General features: G+C 43.1%; 1 protein-coding gene across 2 annotated transcripts in view; it reads left to right on the plus strand.

Annotated features, from left to right (window-relative positions):
• PRKCB (protein kinase C beta) overlaps positions 1-18,145 on the plus strand; it is a 382,229-nt gene that overhangs the window by 320,901 nt on the left and 43,183 nt on the right. For both annotated transcript variants that reach the window (XM_007988069.3, XM_007988070.3), the window contains exons 11-12: positions 12,460-12,551; positions 14,741-14,803. In XM_007988069.3, coding sequence (XP_007986260.1) covers positions 12,460-12,551; positions 14,741-14,803 — 155 coding nt within the window. The remainder of the gene's footprint in view (positions 1-12,459; positions 12,552-14,740; positions 14,804-18,145) is intronic.

Below are 18,145 nucleotides of genomic sequence, written 5' to 3' on the forward strand. Positions count from 1 at the left end.
TGTAGGCAAGTGGATTGCTTGAACCCAGGAGGTCAAGACCATCCTGGGCAACATGGCAAAATCCCGTCTCTACAAAAAATTAGCTGGGAGTGGTGCACGTACCTGTAGTCCCAGCTACCCAGGAGGCTGAGGTGGGAGGATCAACTGAGCCTGGGAGGTCAAGGCTGCAGTGAGCCGTGATTGTGTCACTGCACTCCAGCCTGAGCTACAGACTGATAAATAAAATAGAAAATATTTTTACTTTTACGATCACATCTAATCTTCACAAAAACACTGTAAGTACTATGGTCCACATTTCTACTCAATGGAAACTGACCCCCAGAAAGATGAAATGGCCCAAGTTCCACAATTGGTAAGTGGCAAGTCCAGGGCTTGAGCTCAGGTTTTTTAATAGGCTTTTGGGTGTTTTTTTTTTCCCTACTATAAAAGAGTTACCCCGCTTATCCTACAGGGATATTGCAAGGGTTAGGTAAGATTTTATCCATGGTAATGATTATTAAAATTTAGGGAGCACTGCATATACATGAGGCAAACCGTTGTTATTATGGCTAAAGTGAGCAGGAAGATGACACCTCTTTCTGGGGATGTCCTCGAAAATGGTCATCTGGCTCCCACTCATTTTCTAGCATTGCATGGCCTGAATCTGCAGAGCAGGGCTTCAGAGGAGGCAGTGGAGCTGGAACAGGCAGTATCCGTAAAAGGGCATTACTGCCTGTATACAGAGAGTACTAATGCTTACTGATTATTTCAACAAAGACTTATTCATTGAAATAATTGTATCAGGCCCCAAAGCATGATGAGGTACGAAACAGATGAAGTCCCTGTTCCTTTGGAATTTACATTCTCTTGGGGGAGACTGATAATAAACTATAACAATGACACAAAGTAAAGAGGATGGAGATGGATGGATTGGGGCAGAAAGATGCTATTTTTGATAGGATCATCAAGGAAGGTCTCTCTGATAAGGATGACATTTGAGCAGAGACCGGGGCAAGCAAGGGAGCAGGGCATGTGGCTATCTGGGGGCAGAGTGTTCCAGGCAGCAGGAAGAGTGTGTGTGAATGCCAGCGGCGTAAGCATGCTCCGCGTGTTTGAGGAACAGCGAGGAGGCCGGTGTCGCCCCGGTGGGTTGTCATTTTGTATTTTGTGACCCAGAATTCTTTTTGAATCAGCTACCTTTTAAAAAAGAGACACATCCAATATAACATGCTGTAAATCTGATGTTTTTCTTGCTAGAGACTTAGAATTTTGAAGATAAAAGATTCTTAATAGACTTTTAAAAAATCTCGAAAGTGGTCAAAATACTGGATAAAAGTGAAAGAGACAACCAGCAATGTACAAAACCATTTTTTAAAAATCAATTTTAAAATGATGCAAATTCAATTTTTAAAAACTTATTTAAAAAAGCAAAGTTACATCAGAAATATTCTTATATTGGAATAAAAATATATTTCAAACATATGCATGGCACGGTGTTAACAGAAAATGTAGGGTATTAAATCCTATTTCAGATATTATTTTAAGTGTGTTAAAATTGAATATTCACATGGAAAAGAATCAGAAGGGGGCATAAACAAATCAAAATATTGATTTGATTTAGGGAGGGGTCTGTGGGTAAGTGCCTTCTTTTTGAACTTACGTCATTTCAGAAGTAGTTATAATATAGCCGTTTAAGTTTTTTTTTAATGTACCACAAGATGGCAAAGTTAATGCCCAAATAGATGCAAAAGCTCCCGGAAGGGGGTTTCGTTTTCAGAGATTTGGTCATTAGATGGTTTAGGCAAATTGTCCTAGAAGCACAAAGGGATAATAAGCCTGTACTCCACAGTCAGGTGAATCTGGATCTATGATTACTTGCTAGATGACCTCTAAGAAGTCACTTAACAGCTCTGAATATGGGTTTCATCATCTTTAAAGTGGCCATAATCAGGGAGGATTAAAAGAGATGGTGAACAAATATAATAAACATGAAATGGAGGTTGCCGGCATTATTAGAGCTGGGCTAGAGGTGCACCTTGCTGCATAGGCACAAAAGAATTATGTTTCTTCCAGTCCTTTTGCAGTTTTTCTCAGGGACAATTGTCAGCCCGGCACATTCATGCAATTTCCCAACTGCCAGTGGGCACAGGCAGTTAAGTTTCTTTAGCAAAACATCTATTTTAACTGTTTTCTTTTCAATTGAACATATGCACCTCTTTTTTTTTTTAAATAGAATTAGATTTTATGAGTCATTGAAGGACAGAAGTTACTTCCTCCCCAAATTTGCTGCCATGGCCCAGCAATAACTCAGTTGCAAGGCATGCTGGGAGGAACGTCAATTCAGAATGCAAGAGAGGATAGGGAGGGGGTAAGGATCATTCCCACTTGTAGAGTGGACCCCTCATGGCCCAAGAATGAGCCCCAAGAATGTCCCAGGGGTCCTGGTAACTTGGGCTTGGCTCTGGGCTGGCAGCAATACCCAAGGATATCGTTGGACTTAAGGGCATTGCTGCAGGTGGCTCTGGCCGTTGTCTCAGTCAGCAATGATCAAGTTGTAAGAAACAGAGCACCCCTTCCCCTGCCCCCCACCAAACTATCTCCAATAGCTCCAAAAAACAGAGAAGACTTTGTTGTTTTTTGTATGTGTTTTCTTTTTGTTTTTTTGAGACAGGATCTCCCTTTGTTACCCAGGCTGGAGTGCAGTGGTATAATCATGGCTTACTGCAGCCTGGACCTCCTGGGCTCAAGTGATCCCCCTGCCTCGACCTCCCGAGTAGCTGGGTTGTACCACCATGCCAGGCTAATTTTTAAACATTTTTTTGTAGAGATGGGGTTAAGACCTGTGTTGCCCAGGCTGGTCTCAAACTCCTAGGCTCAAGTAGTCCCCCTACCTCAGCCTCCCAAAGTGTTGGGATTATAGGCATGAGCCACCGTGCCCAGCCTGGAGAGGACTGTTGATGAGAAATTAGTTAATAGGTCCAATGTACCTTATTCAGATGATGGGGACCGTAAAAGCCCTGACTGGACCGCTGTGCAATCTATGCAGGTAACCAAAAAAAGAGGATTTTATTGGAAAGAAACCACCCAAAGACAAAGGTGTACCTGGGCCTCATGAGGAGCTAGAATCTATAATCCTAAAGCAGTCTAGAATAAATTTCTAGATTTCTTGGTCCTTGCTTTCTTTGTTTCTCCCTGCTCCTGGTAAACATGACTTTGTTAGCTCCTTGCAGTTTGCCTATCTGGCAAATTCCCTGCATTTCAAATCATAGTCATGGGAAAGAGAATCTGGTTGGTTCAGCTTGGGGCAGGTGTTTATTCCTGGCCCAATCAGCTGGCAATTGACTACTACTAACTCACTAGGAACCTTTTAAAAGGGGTTGTATCTACAGGGAGGGAATAATTGGTGTTCATGCCACGTGAGAGGCGCCATCTTGAGTCCAACGAGACCAACTGGATTGAAGCAGGACATAATTATAGCTTAGTGGTACAAACATGGCATCATTGCCTCCCAGGAGAGGAAACTGGTGAGAGCTTGGCAGGTGTTAGGGCTTTAGCCAACTAAAGCCATCCAAGGATCTTGAGTGCAGGAAATGAATCAGAAATGCAACCCAAGCAAATGGAGCTGGGGCAGGTAAGAATAGACACAGCCTTGTGCTCTCTGTTTTCTCAATGGTGGCCTTTGCATATTCTTTCAATAATCAAAGATCTGTGGAATTCCAAGGAAGAATAGAGGTAGTTTTAGCCTTTGAAAACTTTGGCCTCTATGTGGAGGGACAAGGCTTAGAAAGCTGGGAAAAAAAAAAAAAAGCTAGAGGAGCATCAATTGTGATCACAATTCTGACAGTGATTGCAAGTCTATAAAATACAGAGGAAAGAAAAGTTGTGTGTGAACACATGTCATTGAGTGCACACTTACTTGGGTAAAGCGTTTTGAGTTTGCATGGATTTGGCGTATGTCATCTGATGTATCTTGGCAACACCCCTATGAAGAACAAGCTGTCATTACCCCCTTTTGGGAAGGCGGAGACTCTAAGTAACTGACCCAAGGTCTCAGAGCAAGTATCCAGTATAACTGCAACTAGAACCCAGGACTAGCTGATACCAGAACCAGGGCTCTTAACCACAGCACTACACAGACTCTCTGGAGAGAAACAGATGGTTCTGAGCAGTAAAGAGATCAGCTTACAGACAGGATGAATCCACAGACCAGCTTGGAAAATCATTAAAGATCATTAAATAGAAAAGTCTTGCAGCAACTCCCCTTCGAGCATGGTACATAGAGCTGCACACGTGGTCAGTTTTCTCTGTTCATGGTATCTGATTAAAAGTGGCAAGTGTCCCCCTGGCAGTCACACAGGCATCATGTTACACTCCAGTTTCAGCTGTCTTAGGGGAAGATTGTCTCTTTGAATTCCCTTGCTTCCTCTGGAGACCTCCAGGTGAATTCTGCACCTCCCACCTAGTCATCATTTTAAATCAGACTATCCTCATACTCATGTTCCAAATTTGGGAAATTCTAGCCAACCATTTTGCATAATGTAGTGACAGACAGACATTTGGTTTTATTTATTTACTGATTATGAGAGGTTAAGGAGAAGGGGAATTTTAAATTACCTGAAGGCACTTGAAGCTTAGAGGGCAGCGGTAATCATGTAATGAAGAATCACAGCAACAATGACAATTTTGAAGAAGCCCTTTAAAGTCAAGCAGACTAGCCAGTTTGAAGAGAAAGATGGTGAGTTTGCCTTTCCGAGCTTTTAATTGGAGTTGACGGTGGAACACCCACGTAGAAACGTCCTGTAGCCAGCTGGAGCTGACTGGAGCTCAGGAGAGAGGGAGAGGATAGAAATATAAGTCAAGACTCATCAGCCCAGAGAGATGAGAGTTGAAATTCTGAGCTGTGACAAGTTCTTCTTGGAAAATTGAGTAAGTAGGAGAGAGCCAGTCTGGACTTCAAGTCGATATGCAAGAAATACTTCTTTTGATTTTCATATATTAGAGTCCAACATATAAGCCCTAATCAAAAAACACTAAGTGTGGTGATAAGGAAGATTTTGCAATAATTTCATAGGAGGAATGGGGAACAAAAGCAAATTTAAGGGTGCTGTGGAGGGGAATAATATGTAAGAATTGGAGGCAGTACGTGAGGTCCATTTAGTTAGCTGAAACCCCCATAGTTCACTCTTTATGCCTCTCATGCACTTTCTTTTATCACATTCTATTTATTTATTTACTTTTATTTGAAGCACGGTCTCACTCTATCACCCAGGCTGGAGTGCAGTGGTGCAATCACTGCTCACTGCAGCCTTGACCTCCCAGGCACAAGCCGTCCTCTCACCTGAGCCTCCTGAGTAGCTGGGACTACAGGTGTGTGCCACCGTGCCTGGCTAATTTTTTTATTTTTTGTAGAGCCAGGATCTTGCCGTGTTGCCCAGGCTGGTCTGGAACTTCTGGGCTCAAAAGTGGTCCTCCCACCTCAGCCTCTCAAACTGCTGGGATTACAGGCACGAGCCCCTGTGCCCGGACACTTTCTATTTTAGATTAGCGTTTGAATTAGTTGTCTATTTGTTTTAACCAAGATTCTGAATTCCCTGAGGGCAAGCCTGAACCTTATTCATCGTTTTCATCCTCTTAATGCCTGCCTGAAGCCATGACTTGCAAAAAGAAGCACTGGATGAAAGTTCTCAAACTCACTTCTCTGCTCCAGATTGGTTCTGGAGTGCCTCTGACAGTGTTTTCCAGATTTTGATGTTGCTTACTGTGGAGTGGGAGATGAACCTGGTGGTACATGAACACATTGCATTTATTTTTAAAATAAGTCATTTAAAGGATTGATGTACCAGAGCCAGACTGGATATTGCATAAAGATGATGGACTCCAGATATGCACTTCTTTTCTGTAGAGAGGTTGAATTTCCATTTATGGCTTTGGTATGAAATTTAAAATTTTTAAAATAATTGTGTTTAAGTTTTTTTAAAGTGAGTTAATAAAAATACTTTTAAAATAAGTCAATTTTAGTAGAAAAGGCAGACAAACTTGGTAAAGATTTTCTTTTCTTTTCTTTTCTTTTCTTTTTTTTTTTTTTTTTTTTTTTTTTTTGAGACAGAGTCTCACTCTTGCCCAGGCTGCAGTGCAGTGGCACGATCTGGGCTCACAGCAACCTCCACATCCTCAGATCAAGCCATTCTTGTGCCTCAGCCTTCCAAATAGCTGAGATTAGAGGTGTGTGTCACCATACCCGGCTAATTTTTGTATTTTCAGTAGAGACAGGGTTTCACCATGTTGGCCAGGCTGGTCTCAAGCTCTTGGCCTTAAGTGATCCACCCACCTGGACCTCCCAAAGTGCTTACAGGTGGGAGCCACCACACCCGGCCCAGATATGCACTTCTTTTCTACAGAGAGGATGAATTTCCATTTATGACTTTGGTATGAAGTTTAAAATTTTTTAAATAATTGTGTTTAAGTTTTTTAAACTGAGTTAATGAAAATTTTTTAAAAAATAAGTCAATTTTAGTAGAGGAGGGGGAGAAACTTGGTAAAGATCTTAAAGCCCTTTGGGAGATGAGTCACGTTCGGGTGGATGGTCTTAGGCAGTGCGTCATAACCTGGTCTTACCCGACCTTTCCCCTTTTTCTCTAATATGACTCCATGAATTTTACTCTCCCTCTCCAGCAAGAAGAGCTATCAAATCAGGACCCTAAAGTGCTTAGTTGTATTTTCCACAATATACGTTAAAACAAATACAAAGCCATAACGGTGAAACCATCATACATCCGTGGACTACTTAAAATGATCTCCTACCCATTTTGGGAAACACGGCCATTTGGAAATTTATCTGGCCCCTGTCCCTCGCCTGGGAATCCTTAACATCTGGCACCGTGGATTATCCACAGAAACATCTCTGGCAATAGAGTTGCTCCTGGCATAGAGTGGGCATCATTAAGTGTTTGTTCAGAAATAAAAGGACAGTGAGATGCCAACCATAACATTTCATAGCTTAGGCGCTGGTGTGTCGAAGCCACATGCTCAGTACAGTTCAAAGATGATAGATCTTAGGGGTTTCCCTGCATATGGTTAGCGGTAGGAACATACCACAAAACATGGCCTTACCCACAGTGGAGCGATCCCCCAATGTGGCGATTCCGTCTAATGAGTTTGGGGGGCAAGCCGAGTTCTTCCGAGCAGAAAGCAAGCGAGTGAAATCTCTCTCTCACTTACTTCTCTCTCTGCGGCCGATGCCATCTGCTAGCTTTAAAAATAATTTTCAAAAGCAAGTGTTTTGGTTCTCTTCAACGTGCAGCAAAGACAGATGCTATTTTTAGGCTTGTTTTCTATTAAAAAAAAAAAAAAAAGAAGAAGAAGAAACCAAAGAACCAGGGGCTGGGTGTCGGCTGTTCTGGCTTACTGTCTGCATTTTGCCATCAACTTATGTGTGACCTTTTGGCAAATCTCCTATGCCTTGGACCCTGAGAACATAAGTGATCATTTCACCTCCTTTTCTCATTAGACATGTTGAGAGGATGAAGTAGTATTGGTCTGAGAAATAAAAACCATTCATTTTCTAAAAATTAGTCAGTGTGGGCAATATGGCAAAACCCTGTCTCTACAAAAACTACAAAAATTAGCCAGGTGTGGTTGTGTGCACCTGTAGTCCCAGCTACTGGGGAGGCTGAGGCAGGAGGATCACTTGAGCCTGGGAAGTTGAGGCTGCAGCGAGCAGAGATCGTGCCATTGTACTCCAGACTGGGCGACAGAGCGAGACCCTGTCTCAAAAAAACAAACAAACAAACAAAAAAATTGGTTAACTTGTGCTTTCCTGTAACCTGCCAGCTTCTGTCTTGATGTACCACTAGATCTCCATGTGCCTTCTCTCCCCTCCTGGACTGGAAGCTCTTTGAGGGGAGGACACATCCACACGTCCGTACAATGTCTAGCTCAGAACCTTTCACACAAGATGTACCCACTGGAGGCAGCATCATGAGGGGTTGAGAATGTAGAGTCTGGAACCAAATCTGGTTCAGATCCTGGCTTTGCAGCAGCTTATCAGCTAAGAGACCACTGGCAAGTTACTTACCCTTTCTGAGCTTCAACTTTCTCCTCTTTAGAAGGGAGAGAATGATTATACTTGTCACATTGAGTTTTGTAGAGGGAAAAGTGAGACAAAATATGTAAAGCGTTCAGCTCATCACTTGGTAAGTACCCAAGAGAGCTTAATTTCATTTTTGTTGTTGTTGTAGTTATTAGGCACTCCCACATTTGATAAATGCACATATGACTGTTACATATAAGATAAAGTTCTATGTGCTGTAAGGAAGATTTTTTTAAATGGTGAATTAAATGTTTGTTATATGGCCAGCATCATGTTAGACACTCTACACATGTGTCCTTGTTTAACGCTCTGTGGGCAAGTCAAAAATGTCCCGTCTACAGGAGAAGAGAAAGCCCAATATTAGGTTAAAGAACTGCTCAGCGTTGCAGTTAGTAAGTAGTGCAACAAGACTTCAAATACTGTATTGACTTAAAAGGTGAAATCTTTGCTTCACTTTCCCACCATCTCTTCTTCTGGTTTTATAGCCCCTCACAATGGCTTTGCAACTTTTGACAGCAAGTCACCTTTTACATTGTGACTCAGCCATAGCAACATATAAATGTAACCAAAACATATATTCCACAAAAAGTACTTAGTGGTGTTCTGTGCAGCATGCACTGATAATTTCCATTTCATTGTTTTTCTTTCTTCTTTTTTCTTTTTTTTTTTTTTGAGACAGAGTTTCACTCTGTTGCCCGGGCTGGAGTGCAGTGGCACCACCATGGCTCATGGCTCATATAGCCTTGAACTCCTGGGCTCAAGCGATCCTCTTGCCTCAGCCTCATGAATAGCTGGGACTACAGGTGCTCACCACCATACCCGGCTAATTTTTTTTTTTTGGGGGGGGTAGAGGCAGAGTCTTGCTATGTTCCCCAGGCTGTTCTCAAACTCCTAGCCTCAAATGATCTTCCTGTCTCGGCCCCACCAAAGTTCTGGGATTGCGGGAGCGAGCCACCATGCCTGACCTCTGTTTTCTGTTCTTTTTTTTTTTTAAAGTTGATCATGACCCAGCAAATTGATTTAATGATCAGTTAAAGTGAGATACAACTTGAGTTTGGAAAACACTGGTCTGGCTTCAATACTCAGGCAGTGCTGCCAGGACATCTCATTTTCATCACATTTAGCTTGCAGCCCTGGGTATGTTTCATTCCAGCCCCTCAGTCAGTCTGTTAGAGATTATCGAATATGTTATCCTCATTTTATAAGTGAAGATATCAAGGCTCGGGGATATAAAATGGTCTTCCCAAGCCTCCCCAGTAGTCAGAAAATGTGGAGCCCATGCTTTCATTCTACTCTTCTGACTGTATGAATGGTGCTTTGGAGACCCTGTAACTCCTGCTGCGTTGAGGAGCACCCATTTTTCATTTAATTAATGTGTACTGATGGCTCGCTTTGGCCAGGCATGGTGCTGGGCCATTGGTACATAGTGGTAAACAATTTTTACACGGTTCCGGATTTGTGGAACGTTCAGTCACATTTGACGTTAGTCCATTTCTTTCAGAGTGAGACCCTGAACCTTTGTATTAGCCTACGTGACCTCACATGATGAGTCCCTCAGCACCGCTGTGGGCTCATCTCCTACCCTGTCTCCCTTCTTCTTTCTTCTCCAAGCACATGAGGTGTGCTCTAGCCTCAGGGCCTTTGCACAGCCTGTTTCTCCGCCTGGTAAACTCTCACTCTAGATAACCTGCATAGCTGCTTTTGTCATCTCCTTTAAGTCTTTGCTGAAGGATCGCCTTCTAAATAAGATTATCCTGAATACTTTATTGAAATTGGAACTCCTTTCTCCCATCTCATCAAGCTGGTACTCCCAATCCTCCATACTTTGCTCTGCTTTTCCCCCATGGCACTTTTTAATCTTTTAATCTTCTATTTTTATTTTTATTTATTTATTTAATTTTTTGAGACAGAGTCTCACTCTGTTGCCCAGGCTGGAGTGCAGTGGTGTGATCTTGGCTCACTGCAACCTCCACCTCCCAGGTTCAAGCAACTCTGCTGCATCAGCCTCTCTAGTAGCTGGGACTAAAGGCACGCACCATCATGCCCAGCTAATATTTGTATTTATATTTTAGTAGAGACAGGGTTTCACTATGTTAGCCAGGCTGGTCTTGAGCCCCTGACCTCAGGTGATCTGCCCGCCTCAGTCTCCCAAAGTGCTAGGATTACAGGCGCGAGCCACTGTGCCTGGCTATCTTTTAACATTCTATATAATTTGTTTATTATGTTTAGCATTTATTGTCTTTATCTGTGTCTACCTGCTAGAATGAAAGATAAAGGCCAGGAATTTTTGTTGGTTTTGTTCACTGCTCTATCCTCAGCACCCATCTATAACCTGGTACCTAGTAGGACTCTATACATGTTTTTTTTTTTTTACTTGAGTAGATAGATGAAATAAATAACCATCAAGTTCAAAATATAATTAACAAATTATGATGTGGTCAGAGATTTAAAAAAGAAAAGAAAAGAAAAAAGCCCACAGGGTTTCATGAAAGAGTATAACGGCAGACCTAATTTAGATTGGGTGGGTTAGAGGAAGTGACTTTTTTAGGCTGAGAACATAAGAGGGACTTCAGTTCCCAAATTCGTTAGCGCAGACTCTGCCATTGCAAGCCAAAGGAATGTAGCGTAAAGGAGAGATTCCACCCAAGCAGAAGTCTCTAAGAAGAGGCAAAGTGATTCATTCATTTAGCAAACACCCTCTGATGGAAGGAGAGACGCAAGTCACGTATTGGTGTTGCCCAAGGGCCAAAACACACATCTGTCTTATTTAATCCCAGCAACATCACTGAGGTTCTACTCTTATCTCCTCTTGACAGATGAGGAAACCTAGGTGTTGAATAACTTCTCCAGATACATCCAGCTATTAAGAGACAGAGCTGGATTTCCAAATGAAGTGTCTTTGGTACCAAAGCTTGTGCCCTTTCACTCTCTGGGCACCTACTATGTGCTAGTTGTGCTATCAGGAACAGGGCTTACACAGCCAAGAAGGGCATAGCCCCTGACTTGAAGTTCACAATATCCCTTGAAAGACATGCTGAAAACTTCCCTGATTAGGACACAGATTTTTTTCTGACCCCATTTCTTTTACTTCTGGACACGCCTTCCTAGGTTACTGTTTTTCAAACCTTGATAATTCATCTTTTTGTTTTTGATAGCTACTGTGTTATCTATTGGTGAGTACCTCAAAATTCAGTGGCTTAAAACAACAATAAGCATTCATTATCTCAGTTTCTGTGGGGCGGGAATTTGGGAATGCTTTACCTAGTTGATCTGGCTCTGGGTCTCAAAGGATTGAGTCAGATTGCCAGCTGGAATTCTAGTCATCTGAAGGCTTGTCTCGGGTGAAGGATCTGTTTCCAAGGTGATTCTCTCACAGGACTGGAGTTGGTGCTGGCTGTTGGCAGGAGGCCTCGGTTCTTTGCCAAATGTACCTTTCTGTAGTACTGCTTGAGCATCCTCATGGCATGGCGGCAGGCTTCCCAAAAAGCAAGTGATCTGAGAGAGCAGGGTGGAAGCTGTAGGTCTTTTATGTGCTACTCCTGGAAGTCATACACTATCATTTTTGCAATATCCAATGGGTTACACAGGTCAGTCCTATTCATTATGGGAAGATACTACACAAGTACATAAATACCAAGAGTTTGAAAAATCACTGGGGCGGTGGGGGGGCATCATAAAGGCTGGCTACTACAGCTACCTATCATCTGTAACATTATTTACTTAATATTTTCCACTTTTTGTTAAAGTCAGCCTTATCCTAAACAATAATATCAGTTTAGTCACAATATTAATATGCTAATTATATTTTCTAGCAAAAAAATATAAACTTGTAATTATTATTATTATTATTGTTTTTGAGATGGAGTCTCACTCTCACCCAGGCCGGAGTGCAGTGGCATGATCTTGGCTCACTGCAACATCTCCCTCCCAGGTTCAGGCGAGTCTCCTGCCTCAGCCTCCTGAGTAGCTGGGATTACAGGCGCCTGCCACCATGACTCACTAATTTTTGTTTTTTTTGCTTTTGTTTTTTTTCAGTAGAGATGGAATTTTGCCACGTTGGCCAGGCTGGTCTTGAACTCCTGACCTCAGGTTATCTGCCCACCTCAGTCTCCCAAAGTGCTGAGATTACAGGTGTAATCTGTAGGCATGAGCCACCATGCCTAGCCAATGTTGTAATTATTAACGAAAAAAATTATCTGTGTATCACCTATGTTCGCTTGCATAGTTCCAGTAACACAAACGTTACCCTTGGGGAAACAGCAAGCCCAGCAAACAGGGATCTGTCAGAGTCCTGGAAGTTTTCATCATAAATTCCAGCTCTTCCCTCACTGTCCATTTGGAGCCCCAGAAGCTACAGGATGCTAATGTTGCTGTTTGCTGTCCTCTTCCAGGACCGCCTGTACTTTGTGATGGAGTACGTCAACGGGGGCGACCTCATGTATCACATCCAGCAAGTTGGCCGGTTCAAGGAGCCCCATGCTGTGTAAGTGAGAACTAGTGCTGTGCTTTCTCTTTGGGATAAATGGGTAGGTTAGTGGTTCCTTTGGGTGTTTTTGTTTTTGTTTTTGTTTTTGTTTTTTTTGCCAAAGAGGGATTTTTAAACACCTTGGGCATCTTTTTGAAAAAATATTTAGCCAGGGAAGAAACGTAGAAAGGTGTTCGGCTTAATATGAGATGCTTCTTTTTTTTTTTTCCTGACACCAGCTAAGAACCTGAAGCTCAGCCAGACACCATGGCTCATACCTGTAATCTCTGTTTTGGGAGGCTGAGATTGGAGGATCACTTGAGCTCAGGAGTTAAAGGCCAGCCTGGGCACCATGACGAGATCTCATCTCTATAAAAAATAAAAAACTTAGCTGGGGATGGTGGCGCACACTGTAGTCTCTTCTGAAAATAAAACAAAACTCAAAGCTCTAAAACCACAGCTATTTCTTTATTTCTAATTCATGTCCCTGACTGCTTAGAAAGGCCCTATGTCTTCCCTGGGGATTATCACTGTAGATTTTATGTGTCCATTTGCTAATATTTATTGAGAACTTACTATGAGCCAGGCCCTAAGTGCTTAACAAACATCGTCTCAACCCTGAGAATAACTCTGGGAGGGAGATGCTACCACCTCTGCTTTACAAACAAGGAAATGGAGATGCAAGGTTTTGAAAGCTTGCTCATATTCATGGAGCTAGTAAGAAGCAGTTCCTGAATTCTGACCCCAGTGTTTCTTTGCCCATGTTCTTTATCTTACACCACTCTCCCTCTTAGATGCCTTCACTCCACCGGGGTGAAGGATCAAGGTGCTCAGTGGCAATGGTCTGTGGTTCCTGGGATGGGGAGACTGATTCTTGGTTGTTGGAAATGTGTTTCCTCTGCTGAGTCAACTCCATCCCCTTCAGTTTAAAAGGCAGCTACAGTCTCTTCTTTTCAGAACACAAATCTCATCATCTCACTCCCCTGCTTAGGAACATTGCAAGTTGTAGGAATCAGCAATGATAACCTCTCCTGGGGAGTTTGCTAAGATCTTACTGCCTCTTCATAGAGCCCCCAGAGCTCATCTAGAACCCCACCCTGTCATACCAGAGGCTCAGTGGCTCCCGCCCAGTTCAGCTTGCCCCCTCTCCTCCCACCTGGCCAGGTTGTGAGCACTGTGTTCTGATAGGATTTGCATTATTCTTGTGCTTCCAAATCTAGCCATTCATATCTCCTGGCATGACTCTAATAGGATTAGCTTTGCTTTTACTTCTAACATCTAATTGATCACAGGCTTTAAGTCCATTGTCACATAAGACATGTCAAGACACTTTGCATAGTTCCCCAAAGCCCTGCCCAACCTTTGTGGCATAACTGGGCTTCCTAGTTCTCTTGAAACCTCTTTCTTTATGGGTTGACCTTCAATAAGAGGTTACACTTTAGACAGATGTTGTTTCTGATTCCAGCTGTGCCATTCATTCGCTACATAACTTGCCCAAGTTAATCTCTCTAACCCTCAGTTTCCTCATTTGAGGAATGGGTAGATAACAGTAGGACCTACATTACAGCGTTATTATTGGGATTAAATCAGGTAATGCCTAAAACGGTGCTAGGCAGATGGTAAACCTTCAACAGATGTTAGCTGCTATTGTCAAGATAATTTAAGTTGCTATACAGTCTGAAAGTATAATTCTCTCTCTTTTTGTGGGGGTTGGGGGACAGAGTCTCACTCTGTTGCTCAGACTGGAGTGCAGTGACCCTGATTATAGCTCACTGCAGCCTTGATCTCCTGGGCTCAAGCAATGCTCTTGCCTCAGCCTTCCAAGTAGCTGGGATCACAGGCATGTGCCACCACTCCCAGTTATTTTTTTTTCTTTTATTTTTAGTAGAGACAAGGCCTCACTATGTTACCCAGCTAGTGAAACCGTAATTCTCCATCCAGCTCATCATATCCCATGGCTCCCTCTCCACTATACAATTGCTGAACTTCTGCCTACCCCAATTTGTCCTTAAGGCAACCCCATCACCTTCTAAACCACCCTGTGAATCCATCCGTACTCTCAGCACTTTATGAGCTATTTAGCTGACCATCCATGGGTTCTTTAATGCCCTGCACCTAGTTCAATATTGTATTGAATTCTGAGCATTGCCAAGCATATGGTGTCCTTGAGTTTCTCCATTGCTTTTTTTTTTTTTTTTTAATTTCAGATTTTACGCTGCAGAAATTGCCATCGGTCTGTTCTTCTTACAGAGTAAGGGCATCATTTACCGGTAAGTGAACACTGCTGTACTTTCCATCTCTTCATCTCCCTCAGCTCCTCCCTGCCCTGCCTCTTTCTTCAGCTGCTTTTAAAATTAGAATCCGTGGTGGGGGAGGAATCCTCCAGAACTAACTTGGGCATGTGTTCTGCCAGGCAGCATCGCCCACTGCCCTGGCAAAGTTTGGACAGCTCTATATGGTGGTAGAAAATCTCGATGGACTGTGTCACCAATGATGGTTCAGAACCTCAAACAGGAGACCATTTGCTCTAAGAGGAGACTCACAGAGAGGACCCCAGTACTTCTTTCTCTTGCTTGTGGACCCTATATTTGAGGAACAGACAAAGAATTTTGGCTGGCAGAATGTGGTGGATCACATTATTATGAAACATTATTTATTTATTTATTTATTTCTGCTATGTAACTACAACTTGGAAATGGATCTCTGAGTGGCTGCTCTGAAAGACAGGATTAAGTTCAGCACTTGGCATCTGCTGGTTTTTGGAGGAGCAAATGGATGATCATAGCTGCATGAGTCATATCGTTTTATATTTCATGCAAGGCGGACGATTGCACCCGAGGCTGCTATTTGTCAGCGAGTCCAGGGCGTACAATTCTCCTTGTACTACGTCGATGCAAATGGCATAGCCAGTGCAGGCTTGGGCTGGTTTGTTATGCAAGAGAGGCTGCAAGGCATGAGGCTTCCAAACAGCACTTGGCATGGGTGGGGGTCTATTTCAAAGATTATGAAGAACCACAAAAGTCTATTCCATTCATGCGTTTGACACATATTTATCAAATCCTACTGTATTCTAGGCACTCTTCTGGGTGGTGGGCATACAGAAGTGAATAAAACAGATGAAACCCCTTGCCCCTGTGGGGTTTATCTTTTCGTGGTGGGAGACAGATAAGTGAATCATAAAAACATAGTCTGCCAAGTAGTGATAAGTACTTTGGAGATAAATCAAGCAGGGGAGGGTGCTGGTGTACCCTGGGTGTTGGAGAGTTCCCTCTCATTCTGTAGAAAGCATAGTGATGAGAGCCTGGAGAGTTAGGGGTAACTTGGGAGTCCTGGGCCTTTTGCTTTAACTGTGGGATATGGGATTAAAAGGCATGAGGGGGCTGGGCACAGTAGCTACCACCTGTAATCCCAATGCTTTGGGATGCCGAGGCAGGAGGAATGCTTCAAGCTAGGAGCTTCAGACCAGCCTAGGCAATATAGTGAGGCCCCCATCTCTAGAAATAAAATACAATTAGCCAGGTGTGGTGGTGCGTACCTATAGACCTAGCTACTCAGGAGGCTGAGGTGGGATGATCAATTGAGCCCAGGAGTTCAAGGATGCAGTGAGCTATGATCATACTACTGCATTCCAGCCTGGGTGACAGAGCAAGACCCTGTCACACAAAAAAAAAAAAAAAAAAAAAAAAAAAAAGCATGATAAGATTAGCCCTGGTAAGTACAAGGCAGATAGTGGAGGCAAGGCTATGGGGTGCTGGCAGGATGGAGGGATGGGAAGTGGGGGCCTTGTCAGAAGCTTTCAGAGTCCTGGGGCTTTTAGTCACACCTTGGAGTGCTGATATGAAATCTATAGGGGGAAGGATGATCTTATTCTGAGTGCACAAAGTCCCCACCATTCCTACTTTCTCCTAATGATGGAGGGAAGAAGTTCAAGAAGAGGAGTGGTTTTACTTGGCATGTGGGTGATCCTAGTGGAAGTGTAAAAATAGAGAGAAGAAGACGAATTTAGAAGCTGAGGCAGGAGGATCACTTGAGCCCAGGAGTTCGAAACTGCAGTGAGCTATGATTGTGCCACTGCACTCCAGCCTGGGCAACAGAGCAATATCCTGTCTCTAAAAAAAGAAGAATTTAAATTTTAAATAGTGTGATCATTCTGTCCATGCCCATGTTTGCCCTCAGCGAACACATTCGCTCTGTGTGCATGAAATGGCATGTGGAAATCATATAATTCCCTTAGTTTCTCTTTTGACTCTCATGATGACAATATCATTTTGTGCTGAATGTAATTCTGGTGTTGAAAGGTACACGTGAGGCTGGGGGCAGTGGCTCACGCCTGTAAACCCAGCACGTAGAGAGGCTGAGGTGGGCGGATTGCCTGAGGTCAGGAGTTGGTGACCAGCCTGGCCAACATGGTAAAACCCCGTCTCTACTAAAAAAAATACGAACATTAGTTGGGTGTGGTTGTACATGCCTGTATTCCCAGCTACTTGGGAGGCTGAGGCAGGAGAATCGCTTGAACCCAGGAGACAGAGGTTGTGGTGAGCCAAGATCGCCCTGTTGCACTCCAGCCTGGGCAACAAGAATGAAACTCCATCTCAAAAAAAAAAAAAGGTGCATATGATCTTCCGTATGATGTGATCTCTATATTCAAGCCAATGACTTCAGCTCGTGCTTAACCACAGAGACAGGGATCATGGGTGATTTTTCACTCTACATGATTTTCAACTTGGGTGCTGACATTAGGACCTAACTCCTATGTGGGATGTGCCTCTACTAAAATAGAACCAACTGGATTCTTGAGAAGATTAAACATGGAACTACAAGTTTATTGGAAGAAAATCCAGTCCCAGTGTAGGAAACAGGGAAGGAAATAATTAGAGTTCTAGTCAATTGAGTTGTGATTCAGGGCTAGTTTCTAATCAATCAGGAAGTCGCATTGGGATCTGGGATCCATGAATCCAGATCCAGGTGATAAAATTCAAAGACTAGCATTTCAGGTGCTAATATGATACCTATTCCAAAGCCCCTTTTCCTAAACTAACTACATACTCTCCCTTTAATCTTCCACTATTAATATGGTCTTTAAAGGGATATTTATCAATCTTTTAGGCCAGTCTTCATCTGAACCCCTCTTTTGCGTATGTGTAAGAACAGAGTCAATCTCCTACTGTAGATAATGAAAATGACAGATACTCATTTCACAGCCCCCCTGTAGCCAGGGCAGGCACACAACACAAGCACTGACACTTGGTCATACTTACTCAAGACCTTGAATCAGAAACTAGTGGCCAAGAAAGCAGAAAGCACAGAATCAAGAGAGGCCATAGTAATTATCAGCAGTTACTTTCCAGAGGCAAAAGAAGAGGGTCTTAACAGCAATAGGCAGAGTCCAGCTTAGGGCTTCGTGGAATAAGGGGTGATGTTTGTGTCCCATGGCAACTTGGGTGGTGGTGTCATTGGACAAGCGCTGAGTTGCAGTTAGGCATCGTTTTGGGCTGTATAGACTCTTAATCTGGTTCTTCAATCTCCTCAAAGATTCCATGAGCTCCCCAATATCCTTTGATGAATTCCTTTTCAGGTAAAAGTCATCACAGTTGGTTTTTGTTGCTCACCCT

Source organism: Chlorocebus sabaeus, chromosome 5 (assembly GCF_047675955.1).
Source record: "Chlorocebus sabaeus isolate Y175 chromosome 5, mChlSab1.0.hap1, whole genome shotgun sequence".
Classification (NCBI taxonomy): domain Eukaryota; kingdom Metazoa; phylum Chordata; class Mammalia; order Primates; family Cercopithecidae; genus Chlorocebus; species Chlorocebus sabaeus.